The following is a 19,388-nucleotide window of genomic DNA, read 5'->3' on the forward strand; positions in this document are numbered from 1 at the left end:
TAAAATATGACAGGGTATGACACACATAAAAACAGAGTTCACTGAATTTTTTTTTCTTACTAAGTGCCTCAGTGCAATATGAAGTACTGAAAGCTTAGCACACTTTGTAACTATTATCATAATATAATTGATATTGTCCTGCAAATTCTCAGCTTATGACATCAGGTGTTGAAATACTCACACTCTGCCCCATTGCATGTAATTCATGTGTTATATTTGTATTACCTTGATGTACAGCTGAAAGTCTGCACTTTAACCATCTCCTGTTTGTTTGATATAACATCCACTGTGTTGGTGTAAAGAGGCAAATAACAAAAAGACACAAAAACAAAAAAGTTTCATTGTTCAAAAGGACGTAACTATACCTGTTATATTGCACGGGGGGTGAAGTTAGATGCTTAATCCTGTTTCAGTGTTTGAATCCAGTTCTTGACTTAACCAGTAGCTGCTTCTCAGATTCTGCCTGTCATTAGCTGATCTGATGTTTGCTACATCTGTCATGCCGTTTGCCATAAACCGTCACGGTGTCCAAGGTTTTTGGAAATTTCTGATACTGTGACTTTGTCTATTAACACTATTAACATGTTGTGAAGAGAATGACTGCAAATGAACAAAATGTAACATCCATCCATTTTCTTCTGCTTATCTGGGGCCGGGTCGTGGGGGCAGCAGCCTAAGCAGAGAAGCCCAGACCTTTCTCTCCCCAGCCACCTCCTCCAGCTTGTCCAGGGGAACACCAAGGTGTTCCCAGGTCAGCCGAGAGATATAATGTCTCCAGCGGGTCTGCCCCGGGGCCCTTCTCCCGGAGGGACATTCCCAGAACACCTCACCCAGGAGGCGCCCAGGAGGCATCCTTGTCAGATGCCCAAACCACCTGAACTGGCTCCTTTTGATGTAATCGCTACCTCATCGTGGTGGAGGGGTTTGTGTGTCCCAGAGATTCCAGTGGCTATGTTGTCCGGGGGCTTCTGCTCCCTGGTAGGGTGTCCCATTGCAAATTGGTCCTGGGTGAGGGACCCCTATGAGCAGAACACCAAGCGAACAGTTCACCCTGCCCAAAGTAGGGTTACCGGGGCCCCGCCCTGGAGCCAGGCCCGGGGGAGGGTGCCCGAAAATGAGCGTCTAGTGGCCGGGCCCAAAAAAGGGACATAGGCCCATCCTCCTGCAGGCCCACCACCCACACGTGGCGCAGTGGGGGTCGGGTGCATTGTGTGCCAGGCGGCAGCCAGGAGTGGAGGCTCCGGCGGACCAATCACTGGCTACCAAGGATATCAAAATGTAACATTCACACTAATATAACTGATTATATCTAAACTAAATAGTTCTCATTTTTCACACTTACATTTTAAGGTACAGGAAGAATTCCAGGCAGCTTGTACTACCAGTTCAATGAAAGGCATCTGACATTGACCGAGACATAAATTCTGTATCAAAGCAACAGAGACACAAAACATCTGTGATATTTGAATAGATATAAGACATTAAGGATGGCACACACTTCCCACACAGTTCATCCAATGTCACAGTGAAAATATCAAATGCATTTAATAATCAGGTTGGCTCCTATCACCCGCTGAGACAGTTGGTGTGGTTAACACTGAGTCATAAGAGCACCTGACACCCAGTGCCAATCATCCGCTTCAACCGAGTCTCTCTCCCGATTGTCAAAGGAGAAGTGCGATGTAAATCTTCAGGATAATCCTGTACTGCATCGCAGGGAGGAAGATTTAGTGACAGACATGAAAAGAGGAAGACAGACGGGCTGAATCAGAGAGCGATATAGTCAGCGAGACATCAAACAAGAAAGAGAGACAAAGACAAATTCACACAGATGAGGAATGGAAGGAGAAGATGAGCAACAATAAACTGCTGGGAAGTATTTCAAACTTGAAAACACCTTTTACCGACAAAGACCAGGGCTGTTTATATGTTAAAATGTTCTGGAGCTCAGTCAGATTCGATGACGCTGCGTTTTGCAGCCGCTGATATCACAGAAAACAACAACAGCTGCCAGGCGGCAAATTGCGGCTGCTAACAGTTTGTGACAGGAGTGGGAGGAAAGGACGAAGGAGAGGAGGAGTGAAAGCTAAAATAGAATTCCTGCAATTCAGGCTTTTGATGTGCGGCAGTGAAGTGGAAGTAGAGAAGAGGTGTGAACAGAGAGAAAAAAGGAAGGGATTTAGGATAGAAGGAGAAAGAGATAGCGAAAGAGTGACAGGTAAAGGAGGGGAAGGGATGAGGGAGGTAAAAGTACTTAGAGGGAGTAAAGTGATGAGAGGGAGAGAGAGCATGTTACGACTTGTATAAGCGCAGAACTAAAAAGCGGAATTTTTGTGACTCTGGTTTTGTGGCTCTATGTCGTTTGTAGCTAACATGAAGATGTCTTCCAGCAACTCTACTTCACAGTAATACATACAAGGTCTGCTCATGGCTTTGACACAGGCAGATTTCTTTAGCGGGGAAAAAGTGTTCATGCTTTAAAAGTGAAATAGAAATGGGTGGTTGGCATGAGGAGAACCCGAAACTCAACAGAAGCTTGTCAGACTGCTTCATGTTTCATGACAAGTGATCTCAGACACTAAACTATCTCAGAAAGTGTGACTGTATCAATGTACTTTCACACTGCTGTTTGTCTGAGTGCCCTGCTGACTTTCTTGTTTTTGTTGGATCAAAAGAAATCCACCCCTGCAGAAAAATTGCAAACAAACAAGCTGCTTCCCAAACGCACGGTGGGAATCAAGCTTTGACTGATAATCCTGCATTTACCTTTCTAAAAAACAACCTCTGTTTTCGCTTATTGTCTTACCCTCAGGTGAAAGTGATGGTGAGAGTTTGCCCGGTGTCTCAGTCTGATGCAGCCGAGTCCAGTTCCTTTCTCAAAGTGGATCCCAGGAAGAAACAAATCACCATCATGGACCCATCAGCAAATCAGACGCAAAGTGCTGCCTCTCAGAAAAGGGCCGGAGCCAATCAGGTCCCACCAAAGATGTTCACTTTTGATGCAGCGTTCCCTCCTGATGCATCACAGGTCAGAGACATTTTATGTGACAAAGTCTGGTAAAATGACTATAAATAAAAACAAAATTATGAACTTCACGCTCTTCTTAAATTTTGTTAAGAACTGGATACCATGCTGGTAGATAAAATGTGCGGTTGCAATGCAAACAAACACTGTTGTTAGTAACAGACTAATAAAATACAGAAATTTCTTTTCAAAAACTGAGTTATGAGCTTCTTGGACAGGCTCTACCATAGCTGCTATTTTATTTGTCACATCTTTGCATTAAAATGCTCTAAAAAGCAACAGTTTCACAAACAGTGCAGGCAGAGTGGAGTGGATGAAGACAAGTATCGGGTGATTTGTGACAGAATGACAGCAGCAGGAGTGAAAGGGAAGCTTTCCAAGACGGCACTGACACCCGCTATGATGTATGGTTTGGAGACGGTGGCAGTAACAAACTGACAGGAGTCAGAACTCACTAAGATGGATGAGATTAAAAATGAGGAGGCACAGCTCAGATGCTTTGGAGAAGAAGTTAGAGAGTCAGGCAGAAGAGGGATAGTGGATATTTTGGAAAAAGGATGTTAAAGATGGAGCTGCCAAGCAGGAGGAAAAGAGAAAGACCAAAAAGGTGACATGGATGTAGAGAAGGAGGTCATGCAGAGTTGGTTGGTGTGACAGAGGAGGATGCTAAGCATAAGGTAGGACTGAGACACATGATCTGAAAGAAGTCTTTGACTTGCACATTACCTTTACTTTTGAGCCACAGAGGTCGCTGCTTGGTCGGTATGTGCATTTGCATGAATCTAGGCGAGATGTGTTCCCCTGGATAAGCCAGTGAGATAAGCTTCAAAGAAAATGCTGATTCTTTAAGACATTTATAGAACCAGAACACAGTAATACTGACAATTACAGGGAAGTTGCCCGTCATCTCCTCCACACCAACAGTCAGATGTTTAAAAAATCAAAACAAAACAGCAGAATCCTAGCTCCAGCGCGAGTTTGAATAATGTTTGTCTAAAATTGAATGTATTTCTGATTTACTTGACCCTGTTTATTCCTCTGTCTTCCTGTGTTAGGCGGAAGTGTGTGCAGGAACAGTTGCTGAGGTCATTCAGTCGGTAGTGAACGGAGCAGATGGCTGTGTCTTCTGCTTTGGACACTCTAAACTGGGTAAAATTCTCACACACGCACACACACACACACACACACACACAAAAACTACAAAATCAGAGCTTGGCTCGTGAGTCTTCTTTAGTGAGTGTGACCATCGGTGTGTCGGCTCTTCACTTGGCCGTCGCTCCACTAGCCCTCATCTATCAGAGAGAGAAAGAAGAGGATTAGTGTCTGCTGAAGCTGAAAGCATTCTCGGTCTGCTCTGTCTGTGTTTCTGTCCTTTTCTCCCTCTAATCCTTCTGAAGCTGGTTGTCAGAGAAGTTCTCTTAAAAACGGTCAAGGCCCCTCACTGCATAGTGCAACATGTCTGATCCCAGACATACACTGAGACAAACAAAGACCCACCACAAACACGCAGACACACACACGAATAAGGCTTCATCGACTGTGGGTCAGCCGCTGCTGTGTTTGTCCTTGTAAACACAAGCAGCATTTCCCCTTCTCAGTTTGTGAGCCTTCAGCTTGAGTTTCTAAGTCTCCTTGAACTGCAGAGCATGACAACAGCAGAGATGTGACACTTCGACTGGCGCTGCAGTGCAAAGATCAACATGTAAACCGCTGTTTGGTTGCTGTGAAGCAAAATCTTGCCAAATCTGAAGAAAAAGTCAGCTCAACTCAAACCACAGTCAGTCAGCAAGATTATGTAAACACTACCCAGCTGAATTTCAGAGAATGGGCAAACGATCGCTTTCTTTAAAATGGCAAAATACAGCAAATATTTCGATAACTTTTAATTTGTCTTTTTTTTTCTATTGATGGTGGTTGATTGGTTCCCTTGCTGCAAATATGGCGTGAACAGTGTTGTCAATGTCTTTATATGGACCACAGGAACTACTTAATGGAAGCTAGTAGGAATTCAATTAAGAAAATAAAGCTGGAGAGACTTTAAAAAATCAAGTGTATATACAAATTTGATGAAGCGTCATCATGATCTAAAGGTTGTGACTCAGATGATGAGCTGCTGACTTCCTGTTTTCTTCTTAAACACATGACAGAGTAGGTCTGACTATACAAGATGTCATTGCAAAACAAATATATTCAACACTCTACTTCTTCATATTTTACCACTTTTTGTTTATGGTGAATGTAAGAATGGTCACTATACGGACATCTTTGAGCAGTCCATCACAACTCCCGGTGGCCCAATATCCTATCTAATGAAATAGCATTAAAAATAGATCATGCACATAAAAAATGTGAAAACCACCACTAGGGTTTACACAGTCAGCACAGAATGATAGCAGAAATAGGATCCAGGACAGATCAATCAAACAGATGCACATGTAATCGTCACACTCCCAGGACAGAAACAACATGGTGCACAGTGCACATACGACAGCTTGTCTAGATCCACGTTTGTCATTTTAACATGAATACATATTTTCATTCAGCTGTCAAATATTGACATGCAAAATACAGACTGTCTCGTGATTTATGATGCTTGTGATTCATCCTGTGTAATATGGCTAAGACTGAAGCTAATATCCTGCTGCCGGCGTTTGATTATGTTAATAACACTGCAAACTCTTTTATTTGATTGAAATCAATTTCTCAATCAGTTTTACTGCTATATTAATGCCGTGACCTCACTCGTATATGTTCAAACGGCTGCTGCTGTAGCAGCAGATGAGTTAATTCTTTGTGATCCAGCTCACCTAAGGCCATGGATTTTAATGAGACTGCATTATAATGGCATTACCTTTTTACTAATTAAAATGGGGAAAGTAACACAACGAGCATTTACCTTCGGCTCTGTGGCCCTTGGCTGTAGACACATGTGGGGATTCTGGCACAGACCAGCTACTACACACTCATGCACATTTTTGCAGTGAGCAAAAGGGAATTCATTAAAAAGGAAAAATTAAATAAAAGTCTAAATGATCCTGAACAAATGGATGAACTTCAGGAATTGAATCCTCTTGCTTTGAGTCATGTGTGATGGATTTTGTTATCGTTATTAGAGTAGTGTCCGTCCTTAGTAATGATGAATGCGCGTGTCTGCATAAGCTCGTGTGTGGATGTCTTTGAACTCCTGAAACAGCTCTGCCATGTTCCCTCACACATATTCACTTTCTCTCTGATAGCAAAGGTATATTAACCCGATGAGACCAATTCACAGAAATATGCATAAACTGCACATACGTGGATACAAACGCATTATGATAAGTCAGTGGAGTAGGCAGCTATATGAGCACAATTTGCAGTTTTCAGTAGTCAGAACAGAAGGACGCATTATAGAGCCACATATAAACTCCCACAGATGTGTGTTTTAATGTGTTCTTTGTCACTTGCACACAGGCTTTAAAGGCAAAAAAGAGAAAGGGTGGTTGTTCAAGTGCTCTGTGGTTATGTTAGTGGTACTACACAGAGCCGTTATGAGTCAGGGAATCCATCTGATCTGCTAAATGAAAAGAAATCAACTGGTAAATCTGATAAATCAAAGTAAATGACCCACTGTTGCTTTAAAAGAGCTCTTTAACATAGCGGGTGGCAACATTTTATATAATCTTTAACATGTGTTTAAAAGCTTTCTTTATGTTTTATCTGGAAAACTGAGCATTGTGAATTATAAATACTACTACAACAGCACCAGCTTTCGGATACTTAATACAACTCTCTTTGTTGTATTTTTTATCACATTTTTGGGACAAGTCATCATTTTTGACAGTAGTCTAGATGCTCCAGGAAACACTGAGTGCAGAACAATGTAAAATTACATTGTAGATGACAACTTCCCCTCCGTCCTTTCTCGGAACAAATCAGACACATTTCTCTGCGCTGCATCACAGGAGTCAGGCTTTTGATGTCGTCTGTCTTTCGTGCAAGTGTGATTGTTAGGTGTGACATATGGCTTTGTTTAGGTGTGTGTTTGATCTCCAACTTCTGACAGCCGGAGCAGGTGTGGGAAAGGGATAATCATCATCTTGTGACTGAAAGGGACAGACACGTGCATTTCACACACACATCTATTCACACTTATTTCTGTCGATGTTCTTTTTGATAGATCTTCAGCTTATTTCCCGTTCACCATTGTCTTTCTGGCTTTCTCATTCAGGTAAATCTTACACGATGATCGGCCGCGATGACTCTCTTCAGACTCTGGGTATAATCCCCTGTGCCATTTCCTGGTTGTTTAAGCTCATCAACGAGCGAAAAGAGAAAACTGGTGCACGCTTCTCCGTCCGCGTCTCTGCAGTTGAGGTCAGTGATCGCAATGAAACCTTAATTTGAAACATTCCCTGCAGAAAAAAACGAGTGCAAATCCTGATGCAGACATTTGACAAATCAGGGCACTGATAGTCTCTAAAAAGCACTGGCAGTAGCTGTCAACTATCTTTAGTATCTGTCTTCTCTCAGTGAAGTAAAATTTTAATTTAAGATTCTTCTGGCCAGATTTAATCCTAGACAGATGTTAAGAAAACTGAGAAAATAAAATGAGGAAGCTACTGTTGTTGAAATAATCTGTGCTTTTGTGCAGGTTTGGGGAAAAGAGGAGAACCTTAAAGACTTGTTATCTGAAGTGGCTACAGGCAGCTTACAGGATGGGCAGTCACCTGGGGTCTACCTGTGTGAGGACCCCATTTGTGGCATGCAGGTACACATGCACAAACACACAATTAAAAACATCACGGCTTACCTTGGAACTGGTTCATGTCACTTGTACCTGTGGGTTTAAACCTTACAGATTCAGACTCTGTATAAATGTGTTTTCACATCAAACAGCTCTCTGCAGTCTTGGCTTGCATGTGAACCCACAGACACTCGTCTTGGAGATGATCTAGTATCATTTACATTAAGCTCAATAACCACAACTGATAAATGAACATAAAAATAGTTTTATATGGATACATTTGAATATGGGCGATGTTATTGATGATGGGGCTCTTGAGTCCATCTGGCAGTACTGTGGATGTGCATCAAATGAAAAAAAGGGACTTTGATCATTCAGCATCCTGTTTTTATCCAACAATGCCAAAATGAGGTATTTTTAAAGAGATGATTCAGAAACAGTCGGATGATTCATTCACCTGATTGTGAAAACGATGCCAAGAGAAAAACATTTGACACAAACAAAACTGGAAAAATAACCAGAACTCTCAAAAGGCTCATTGTCTATTCAAACTTTTGTTTTTTTAAGTGACTTTTCAAAATTACATGCAGCTAAACAAACACCTTTAATAACCAAGATTCAGAAAACAAAAGACGGCTTATGTGAATAAAATTCTAATGAACATCACTATTATTAACACCCTTTGCAGGTATCTGCACAGCAGTAGTCTCAGTAACGTGTCAATGTAAAAAGAACACCAAAAACAAATGAGCGACAATGGGTTAGCAGCCGTATATGTGTGTGTGTTCAGTCATACTGTATGTTTATAGGATTAGAGGGTCTGATACAAACACATCTGTGTAATCCTTAACTAATCTGACATAATCTCATCAGTAATGATATCCTGCAGTACCACACACACACACACACACTCTCACTTCCCTCCTCTCTCTCTATTACTCACGTCTGCTTCCCTCTATTTCTCACATACCTGCAGACAAATTAGAAATGATTTATTAAAAATATGCCAATCAGTCTTCCGCCACGCTGAATCCTCACAGTACACAATATTATCAGCGTTTAAACACTTCTCCCTCGGTAAACCAAATCCCTCAAGCTAAGGTGAAGTAGTGTCTTTCGGCATGTCTGACTGCCTGTCCTCTGGCTACTCACGGTTGCTTCCTTATCACGTCTATAAAAGTGCAATATTGTTATGCTTTTTTTTCTTCCCCAAACTCTTCCAGCTGCAGAACCAGTCTGAGCTCCGCGCTCCAACACCAGAAAAGGCAGCCTGGTTCCTGGATGCAGCCATAGCAGCTCGCCATAGTAGCCAACGCTCCAACACCACTGAAGAAGAGCACAGGAATTCACATATGCTCTTTACATTACACATATATCAGTATCGCATGGAAAAGACGGGAAAAGGAGGAAGTAAGCAGTGCATGCTTAAACCCTGATGTTTCAAACTGTTATTACTGGTGCAACAATTAAATGTCTCAATAGCAACATTTAACGATTACTTCTACTGCGCTCACCTTTGCAGGAAAATAGTTGTTGTTTGTTGTGACTATGATAATCACAGTAGGATAAAAGCAGTCAGAAACATATTGTTTGCTATGAATAAATTGTGGAACACTGGAGACCAAAGTAAGGAGTGAACAATGAAGGACAGATCAATATGCAGATCGATCTAAATGCTTCCTATTATGGTTGCTACAAATAAACTGCAGCAACAGAGATGCACATGCACCTTTTACTGAACGCACAATCCCTTAATATATTAATCAAAGTCATTTCCAACAGTTATTTTTGGTCTTTATAACAAATCACATAGCATATGAGTGGTTTTATTTATGCCTGAGAGATGTTTGACCAAATTATGTCTGATTATGGCCATTTATGTTACACACAAGTGTGTGTATGAAATAAACTGTAATGTGTGTGCATCTGTGTATGTATGAGAGAAATGTGAATGCTTAAGAATGATAACTGTAATGACATTTGTTACACTTGCATGTTTCTTTCAATCAAACACATTTAATATTAGAGAACAATAACCTAAGTAAATGCAAAAATACAGTTTTAAAATGATGATTTAATTTATTAAGGGGAAACGTTACCCAGACCTACCTGGTCCTGTGTGATTATCCCCTAAACCTTTAAACCTTCATTTAATTATTTTGAGCCGCTCAGATCGAGATTTGCAGTGTTTCAAATTACTGTCCTGCTGCATAACCCTGCATCAGTTTTTGGCCTGCATGAGCTTCAGAGTTGTCCTGTAGACAGCAGAATTTATTTAGGTGTTGTTCTGTGTTATTTTGTGACCTTCTGGTTGGGTTATCAATTCAATCTTGGAGTAATTTTAGTAGGTCAGCCACCTCAGTGAAAGTTCACCACTGTTCCAAGTTTCCTCCATTTGTGGATAATAGCTCTCACTATGGTTCACTGAAGTCCCAGAGCCGTAAGAATGCCTTTTTAACCCTTTCCAGACTGATAGATGTTAGTGACTTAGTTTCTCGTCTGTTCTTGAATTTCTTTAAATTGTAGCATCATGTGTTGATTTTGTAGCCTTTTTTCATGTAACCTTTTCATGTTCTTCATATTCTGTAATTGCTTAATTCAACAGAAAGTAATCTGGCCAGAGTGTGGCTAAGAAACTGAGCTCAGCTTTTCCAAAAATGCGGTTAATCATCATTAATTCATGATTTAACAAGGGGGCAATTACTTTATATACTTACTAACTTTAAATAGGGCCAGGTAGGTCTGCATAGTTTTTCTTCTACTTTATAAATTAAATAATCCTTCAAAAACTACATTTTGCATTTATTTGGGTTATCTTTGTCAAATATTAAGATTTGTTTGATGTTAGGAAACGTTTATCTTCATATTATTACTGTCACTGTTAATATAGATTTCTTACAGATGCAGTATACTGTATTAACAACTCTAAGTTGTCCTTCAATCTTGAGCCATCTTTTCTCGTCTGCTAGTGTCAGGAGGTCGCAGTCGCCTCCACCTGCTGGACCTGGGCAGCTGTGATGTTAAAGTACTCGGAGGAGGAGGAGGTGGGAAAAGCAGGGAGAACTCTTCACCCAGCTCGGCTCCTCTGTGCCTTTCGCTGTCTGCACTCGGCAATGTGATTCTGGCCCTGGTCAATGGAAGCAAACACATCCCATATAAGTACGTTCGTGTGGGTGGGTGTGTTTGTGTTTATGGGTGGGTGTGGGTGAGTGGGAGTATGACTAATTAATGCATAAATTTAAGAGGAGAATAAAGATAAATTCAGAAACTGGTGAACTAAACTGTTGAGAAGAGTGAACGGTAGGCTGAGGTGGAAAGCAGGATCTTGATGTGAGAGGTAAAAAGGAAAGGATAGTAGCAGATTTCATAAGTTGCTTCAGGTTTGGGGGATTTACTGTCATAAACAACAGCAGCTGGTGTTACATATTCATCACATTCATTTTGTTGGTTAACTGACTGCCAATGACAGCAAAGGAGAGAGGAAAAGGCAAAGATGATAGAGCCAGTAACTCTAGCCAGAAGAAATTGTTTGAAAATAAAAATACTTGAACCAGGGGAAAAGAAATCATAACAGCTAAAGTGATGCATAGTCCTGCTCTGGCAGTAAGAATACGGGATGTGAAACTGTAAATGCCCTCCTTTTTTCTAATTTCTCTCTGCTTCCCTTCTGCTCTTCCACTCTGCTCAAGGCTGTGTAGCATTTACATTGCAAAACAACCTGCTACTTAGCATTGAAGCTCTAAGCACAGCTTTGCTGACTCTGATTTGGCATTGGTGACTCAGACACTTTTGGAGTGTGATGGGATTTGACTGGTTTTTAACAATCCATGCTGTGTTACTGACACATTTTTATAAATCCAGGAAGTAAGAGTTTTTTTGATTGAACTAAGACTGTTGAAGTTGGGCTTGTGGAGGATATATATTAAAAATATAATGAAGGTATTTATTTATAAGGTAAAATAATGGTGTCTTGTGCATAAACTGTATATAAAGGACGAACACAGACATTGTGACGTCACTAATTAGTTAGAGAGTTAAAACCTTGAGCTGAGGGTTTTCACCCTCGTCCGATTGACCCTTTGAAAGTGGACGTGACAAGCAAACACACTCATAAGGTAGTCAGTAACACTGGATTTTTTGGAGACCACTTTACAAAATAAAGTGAAAATCATGTTAGATGTCTGAGAAAGTCCCAAATAAGGTCCCAGACAAAGGAACCAAAGGACCATTTACAGACTAGACTTCTTTATAGAGTGTTTTTTTCTTTAACTAAAGGAATTCCCACCTGATTGCCCTCAGGCACTTCTCCAGAATCTTCAGATCCAGAAGCTACATCCATCTTTTCTATACAGTCTATAGTCCTGTTGTGTCAGGTACCAGGATGTTGGCAGTGGTCCCTGTAGAGTTGCTCCAGCTGGCACCACCTTCTGATGCTTGATCAGACTGGGATCTACGGCACACTCTGTCACTTTCCATCTGCTGATCCTGAACCGTTTCAGTGGCGTGGTTAGGTGCATTGCCCTGCTAATGGAGGCTGCTACCAAATCCCAAGGTCCACCAGAAGAACATAATTTACTTCACCTCTCTCTAGTTTTAATGTTGTGACTGATGAGTGTATTTCACCCCAGAGGTGGGACCAAGTCATTGTTTTGCAAGTCTCAAGTAAGTCTCAAGTCTTTATCCTCAAGTCTCAAGTCAAGTCTCAAGTAATGTCAGGCAAGTCAGAGTCGAGTCTCAAGTCACTGGTGTAAAAGTCAGAGTCAAGTCACAAGTCTGAAACTTTGAATTTCAAGTCCTTTCGAGTCTTTAAAAAAAAAAAACGAAAAAATAATGTTGCAGTTATGCTAAATGTAAATATTAGACCATGTAATTTTTAAATCTGTGTTTTTCTCAACACATGACAAAATAGTGAACTTAGAAAGTATACACAAATTGTGAAATTGCACCTCTTTAAAATGCAGCTCAATTAAACCTAGCTCCAAGAATAATTTTCACCGACAGTTCTGAGATAAGCTGCATGTTATTCTTGGATGCGGTTGTAGGACCGGCTTTAAAATCGCATGACAAAAATATCATACACATTAAAAAAAACTGTATCACCAACGTAGCCTGGACAACATTTGCTAGTTAGATGAAGTCAGCTATCTCATCTTAGCATATTTATATGCATATTTATAATCATACGGTTCTTGGAGTGAGTGCATACACTCATGAAGTTTAGTAACTTCAGGTCACTGCAACAAGCCCAGGTACAGTTTACCGCCGGATGGGTGCAGGACCTTGAAATGCACCGTGTAGAACGAAAGACCATCGTACGTATCATAAGTTTACCAGTCTCACAAATCGTCTTCATAAATACACATTCGTTAACCGTTTATTAATAGGACCTTTGAGCTCAATGGTAATTAATTAGCAGTGGAAATAATTTCTGGTAGCATCACAGAAATGTAGCAGTGACAATAATACTGTATGCTGTAATCGCACTGGGCAATTAGTGATACAAAACAACTGTTTTATCCTGTGAATAAAAGTATATGTTTTTGTCAGTGTACCATAATAACAGAAGCGAAACGCAATATTGTGTCAGGACAATTCACTATTTATGCACAATAAATAAAGGAGCATAGCGCGACAATTTCTGTTCAGCGCCAGACTTGCTTGTAACCTATATCACCAATTATGTTAAGAAAAATGACGCATTAACTACAACAGCAGACTGACCTTTGTGGAAATGCTTGGAGCAGACTAACCTGTGAGCTGGAGTGTTCTGGGACGTTATATTTGGTCTTTGAATGGCTGCAATCCAGGCCATCCGTCGCGTCTTTGTTACTTCGGAAACACGGCTTGAACAATTTCTCTTCAACGACATAATCCGATAACAACCGATCTCTTTACCCGTCGGCTTCCCGTGGCTGTCATGCGACCGGCTATTGCAGTTAATAATACAACAGCTTCTTGACATTTTTGTGTTTCTTTTTATCGCTGTGTGACTGGTTTCAATTGAAAGCCTGCGTGCGCTAGTACCGCTTGCCACGAGTTCCCAGAATCCTTTGCGGTTCTACCCGTGAATGACGTCACATTTTCAATCTATATAATATGCATGTTAAATTTTATATTTGGGGTGAAATATCAAGTCTTTTCAAGTAAACCGGTTCAAGTCCAATTCAAGTCCCAAGTCATTGGTGTAAAAGTCCAAGTCAAGTCACAAGTCTTAGAACATTTTTTCAAGTCAAGTCTAAAGTCATAAAATTAATGACTCGAGTCTGACTCGAGTCCAAGTCATGTGACTCGAGTCCACACCTCTGTTTCACCCACAACCAAACTGATTGATCAGCTGAATTTCCTATCACCTTTCTCATCCCTAGAAACCAAAGCAATCATATAGCAGGCTGTTTCCTTTGAGGGGAAAATATTCGACTCAAACGAAACACGCTTAAAGTCCGGCTGCTCATTTTCTTTCATCACAGTTGCTGAGCCTGTCTTGCAATGCTTCACTGCTTCCAGGATAGGGTCCCATCCTGTTTTTATAATCCCAGTCCTGTTCCAGTACTGTTGCTAGGTAACCAGTGAATCTACCATTTATCAGTACACTTTTGGACTTTGTAGCTTCCCAGTTCACAAAAAGAGTCAGACTGTTCAACCAGCACTGCCTTCTGTAAGAATCCAAGCGTCTCGGCACGATTCAGCAGTCAACATGCTTGAAAGACCCATGTTTCAGTCACAATATGCTCTTGCAAAGACCCTTAACACATTTACTAAACATTCCCTTTCCTCATCGTGGATGCTGCACAACTTCTTGTCCAAAAAATGTTTTCTCTTTCCCACTCATGTCTTTCTGTCAATCAAGACACTCAAAGGGCAGTTTTTTCCTCTTCTCGCCAAAATCTCTTTGACACTAGAACTCTAGATTTTCTCAGTTTATTAGTTTAGTTAAGTAGAAATTTGTGAGCAAAGCTGTACCACAGTGCTGCTTATTCAATGCCTTAATATGAATTTTCTGAAACAGTGGTGATCCAGGAATTTAGATGACAGAAAGTGTCATATTACATATACGATGTTCCTGCCTGGTAAAGCTTGTAATAAATCTAGCACAGGCTGATAGGTAAGACCCAATCCAACATCCCCAGCACTTGAATTAACATCCAAATGAATACTTCATGAGTCATGAGTTTACCTACATTAATCTCAGGAAGATATGCAGAGATAGCTCGAAAGAGAGAGACAGAGACTGGAGGATTTGTTGAAGCCCGAGGCAGCAAACTGAGAAATCAGAAAAGAAAAAAAGAAAGCAATAATGAAAAAGAGGAGGCGGTCAGATAGGAGCGTGTACGTACTTTGCGTATGTACACTGTTGTGTACATACACGCATGTGAATGTACACATACGTGTGCAAGACTTGACTGCGGGCTGTGTTTTTAGAAAAGGGGGACAGCAGCATGAGGTATCGGGCCACAGAGGAGCTGTACTCACTGTCAGCCTGCAGGCCTCAGCACACACACAAACATTATGAATGATTGCAGTAGCCCACCCAGGAGAAAGTCTTTTCTTAAACACACAGCCTAGTTTTACTCTCCCATCTGCTCGTTTAATCTCTCTGGGACATAGACCATCTCCCAATATTAGACTTTATCATACCCTGAGCGCCTCTTTTAAAGGGACTGTTCACCCAAAAATCAAATGTATATATTTTACTACTGGTCTGGAGTGCTGCTTATCCATCTAGATTGTTTTGTGATGAGCTGCACTGTCTTGGAGATATTAGAAAATTCTGTTGTGAGCAGTTTCATGCAGGACTTCATCTCTTTCCACTAAACTACACCCATCAACTGTATTGCTATCCAGAGTGAAGTGTGCATGTACATGTGACACAGTATGACAGGAGTTGAACATTAAGGGTGTGTGTCCACAAACTCTAGTTTTTGAACTGGAAGCTCTTTTGGGCTCATTTTCAGAGCAAGAAGCACTTATTTTTGCAAAGTTACAGGACTGCCGTTTTTGTTATTAGATTATAGATAACTGTCCGGACAGTTTTATTTTTTAATAGATGCTACAATTTCACATTGAAAACCATCAGTCTAACAAGGCGATATAAGTAACACTTGGTGACATTGGGAAAGAAGAACCCCCTTTTAACAGGAAGAGACAGGGTTCAAAGAGTGTCAGACATCTGTCAAGACTGGTTAGGTGTGAGGGCAAAACAGAAGAGAACAAATAGAGTGAATATAAAGACAAGGACACAAACTATAGCAGAAAGCAGTTTCTTCCCACTCCCTTTCAACATGTAAATTAATCAGAATGTTTTTTTGTATGTAATTTGTATAGTATTTTTTTTCTCTCTTATTTCTTTTCTAAATGTACTTGTATATTGTTCACATGTTGAAATAAATTACCAATCAATCAATCAATCAATCAATCAATCAATCAAGCAGTAGTGACATACAAAAGTACTGAGAGTGAAGAGGGAAAGAAAATAGTTCCTATATTAAACTGCTCACAAAAAAGTTTGCAGATACTTTGAAGTCACCAGATCATGCAACTGAGTGTTTCATAACTGAAAGATAAGTACTATCTGCATCTAGCAAATATCTCAAAAGCTGCACAACCTACACCAAAAGATGGATTAAAAAGTGCTACAGGTCAGAGGATAAATATTAAATAGGTGAACTGTGAGCTTTAATTAGCAAATTGTTTGTCTCTTTTTGCATTAATAATCGGAAAAATAACTAATGATTATAAGTACTTTTTTCATTTAAATTTCATGTTAGCCTTGTGTTGTGTTAATGTTGCAGACTCTCTAACTTGTGGAAAATGCTCTACCTGACCAAGAAGAGTTATTAATACCCTTTAGCCAAAACATACGTGGGCATTTGTGAGAAAATCGACCAGTTTTGTCACACCTTTAAGTGACTGTGCGTATTTACAACATGTCTTCAATGCTCACGTCTCGGTGTATATGTGTAACCAGGGACAGAAAGCTGACCATGTTGCTAAGGGAGTCGCTAGGCAACATGAACTGCCGGACCACCATGATTGCTCACATCTCTGCCTCACCTAGAGATTTCTCAGAAACCCTCTCCACTATTCAGATTGCTTCCCGGGTGCTCCGCATGAAAAAGAAGAAAACTAAAGTCACAGTGGTGAGTTTTATTTCATTCTTCGTGCTTCATTAAAATAATAAAACTATCCAGATATAGACAAGTAAAGTGCCAGGTATAATGTCTTAAACAAACATAAATTACTTTTTTGACGGTTCATTTTATGCTGAAACACACATTGCCCTGACAGTGCACTGCAGTGTTTTAATTTTTGGAGTTTAGGTGAAAATCTTTTATAGAAGTTGAAACTAGTTATACAAAATATTTAACCTTCTTGTCTCCGTTTGCTGCTGACACAAATTGACTTCTTGCGCTCACAGATGTCAAAAGTGTTCTGCAGAAGACAAAAGGTTAAAATGAGGGCTTCAGCTCTAAAAATAAAGAAGACATTTCAAGCCACAAGATACTCTATTACTAATATGCTAGACAAATAGGAGGAATTAAGTTAAACTGAACTGCAATGAAGTGAAGTTCTTATCTTCTGCCTTGGGTCCATATTAGTTATCCCCTCATCTCCTTCTTTCTGGTCTCTAACCGTCAATTAAAAGGAAAAGAAAAAAAGGACAATCTCACTCTGCAAATCTCAAAAGGAAATCATTTCTCTCTCATCGCTCTTCTCTGCTTCCACTTTCCTTATTATCTGGGCTCTTCTCAGCAATACACATCCAGCTCCTCTGGGGGAGAAAGCTCCTGCGAGGAGGGTCGCATGCGTCGTCCGACCCACCTGCGACCTTTCCATCACCGTGGTGACCCTGACTCTGACCTTCCGCTGCTGCGACTCTCCAGTGACCCCGACGAATACTCCAGCAGCGAGCAGTCATGCGACACAGTCATCTATGTGGGTCCGAATGGAGCAGCTGTGTCAGACAGAGAGCTAACGGACAATGAGGAACCCCCAGAATTTGTACCAATTATTCCTGCGTTGCTTCGAGGTAAAACTTCAGAGCAAAGCCAAAATCAGGCAGCAGGGGCACAGAACAAGGTAATTTGAAAATATGTGCATTTAAAGATTAGACACTTAGCATTATTAAGTAGAATATTTGTGATGAAGAATAATTCTATAACAGGTGCAGTCTCAGCCAGACGAGCAGCCCAGTGGCCCCTCACAACCTTTGTCTCAAGCCTCTCAGTCTCTACTTGGTCAGCCGCTGGCTCCTGTCCCAGAGGAAGGAGCTGAATGCCTGAAGTGCAACACCTTTGCTGAGCTGCAGGAGAGATTGGACTGCATCGATGGCAGCGAGGAGGTGAAGAACTGTCTTCTGCTCTTGTTTTTGTTGTGATTGTGCAAATAAAAATCTTAGATACAAATAGGATGACATAGTATGATGGGATCTGTAATAGGGGGTCTATTGAAAGCTTGATAGCTATTTTTGTCAATTTATTCAGATGAAAAAGAAGCGTTCTGTTTGTATCTACTTAGCATTTTGTTCATTGCGTGTCTGGCTTTTTTATTGTTGTTACAGCTGCTGTTTGTGGTGGCAATTTTCTGTGCCTTTCAATACTCATGTATTTCCATTTGTGTTTGGATATAACATATTCAAATTACTTTTCACAAATTCCCTTATTGTGAAAATATTTATACAGAATCCCAATATTTGCACGGCAATAGCGCAGGTTGTTTGGAGCTCAAGTGATCTTTTTTATTCTCTTCCACCATCACTGAAGTTGTGATTAACGGTGTACTGTAATTTAGAAATAAAAGCGACATAATTTCAGAATTTTCCCTTTGATGATAGTCTGTTACTCTTCTGTTCCCCATCGCTCTGTTCATTTTTGCAGGTGGCAAAGTTTCCCTTTGAAGAGGCTCCAGCTATCAAACAAGGGGTCAAACAAGAGGCATGTCCATCTTCATCTGTTCCAGCTGCTGCTCCTGCTCCAGCCCTTCCAGCTGTGTTGGATACAGAAGCCAAAACAGGTTCAATTATTATTAGGAATAATGATGATGCTTCCGTTCATATTTTGCATGTGCTGTATGTTAACGTGTAAATCACCTTTGGGTCTTCTGTTTCTAGAACCTGCGTGTGATGTAGGAGGGGCTGTGCAGGTGTCCAGGAGGAGGACCAATGACCAGCAGCTGCAGGAGATCAAGGAGGTGGTGGAGGAGGCTGAGCTGGCCCAGACAATGATCCACAGCTTGACTCAGAGTTCTGGCTGCCCAACAGTTACGAGTACCAGAAGCATTACAGGAAGCAGCAGCATCACCTCTAACCCACTGCACAGAGCCAAGAACTCCCACCTACATGACAGGTAAGACCAGGTGGTTTAGATTCAGTACTCTTTTTCATATGTTACCCTTAGCCTTTAGGAAATATGTTTATATGTTTAATTCATGATTTATTGCTTTTACTGTCTCTCATTTGTGCAGTCATGAGAATCTGAATGTGGCGGGCGGCAATTGTGAGGGGAAGTCACGACCTCTAGGATCACCACGTCTTGGAATTGCCAGCCTGACCAAAACCTCAGAGTACAGGTGAAGCAAATATACAGTGAAGCATAGTGCTGATGGCAAAAATCTTCATTTTGTTTTGAGCAAAACTTGGAAAGT

At 40.8% G+C, this 19,388-nt stretch overlaps 1 protein-coding gene across 2 annotated transcripts in view; it reads left to right on the top strand.

Moving 5' to 3' along the window:
• Positions 1–19,388, top strand: part of kif26ba (kinesin family member 26Ba) — a 100,281-nt gene that overhangs the window by 63,812 nt on the left and 17,081 nt on the right. For both annotated transcript variants that reach the window (XM_085267510.1, XM_085267515.1), the window contains exons 6-17: positions 2,813–3,028; positions 4,081–4,174; positions 7,233–7,378; positions 7,656–7,772; positions 8,972–9,158; positions 10,718–10,907; positions 16,714–16,885; positions 17,499–17,825; positions 17,911–18,087; positions 18,623–18,758; positions 18,856–19,090; positions 19,209–19,313. In XM_085267510.1, the coding sequence (XP_085123636.1) occupies positions 2,813–3,028; positions 4,081–4,174; positions 7,233–7,378; positions 7,656–7,772; positions 8,972–9,158; positions 10,718–10,907; positions 16,714–16,885; positions 17,499–17,825; positions 17,911–18,087; positions 18,623–18,758; positions 18,856–19,090; positions 19,209–19,313 (2,102 nt within the window). The remainder of the gene's footprint in view (positions 1–2,812; positions 3,029–4,080; positions 4,175–7,232; positions 7,379–7,655; positions 7,773–8,971; positions 9,159–10,717; positions 10,908–16,713; positions 16,886–17,498; positions 17,826–17,910; positions 18,088–18,622; positions 18,759–18,855; positions 19,091–19,208; positions 19,314–19,388) is intronic.

Source organism: Mchenga conophoros, linkage group LG1, assembly GCF_057382185.1.
Source record: "Mchenga conophoros isolate Kocher_MC1m ecotype Shallow Benthic linkage group LG1, M_conophoros_male_GT1.1, whole genome shotgun sequence".
In the NCBI taxonomy this organism is placed as follows: Eukaryota; Metazoa; Chordata; class Actinopteri; order Cichliformes; family Cichlidae; genus Mchenga; species Mchenga conophoros.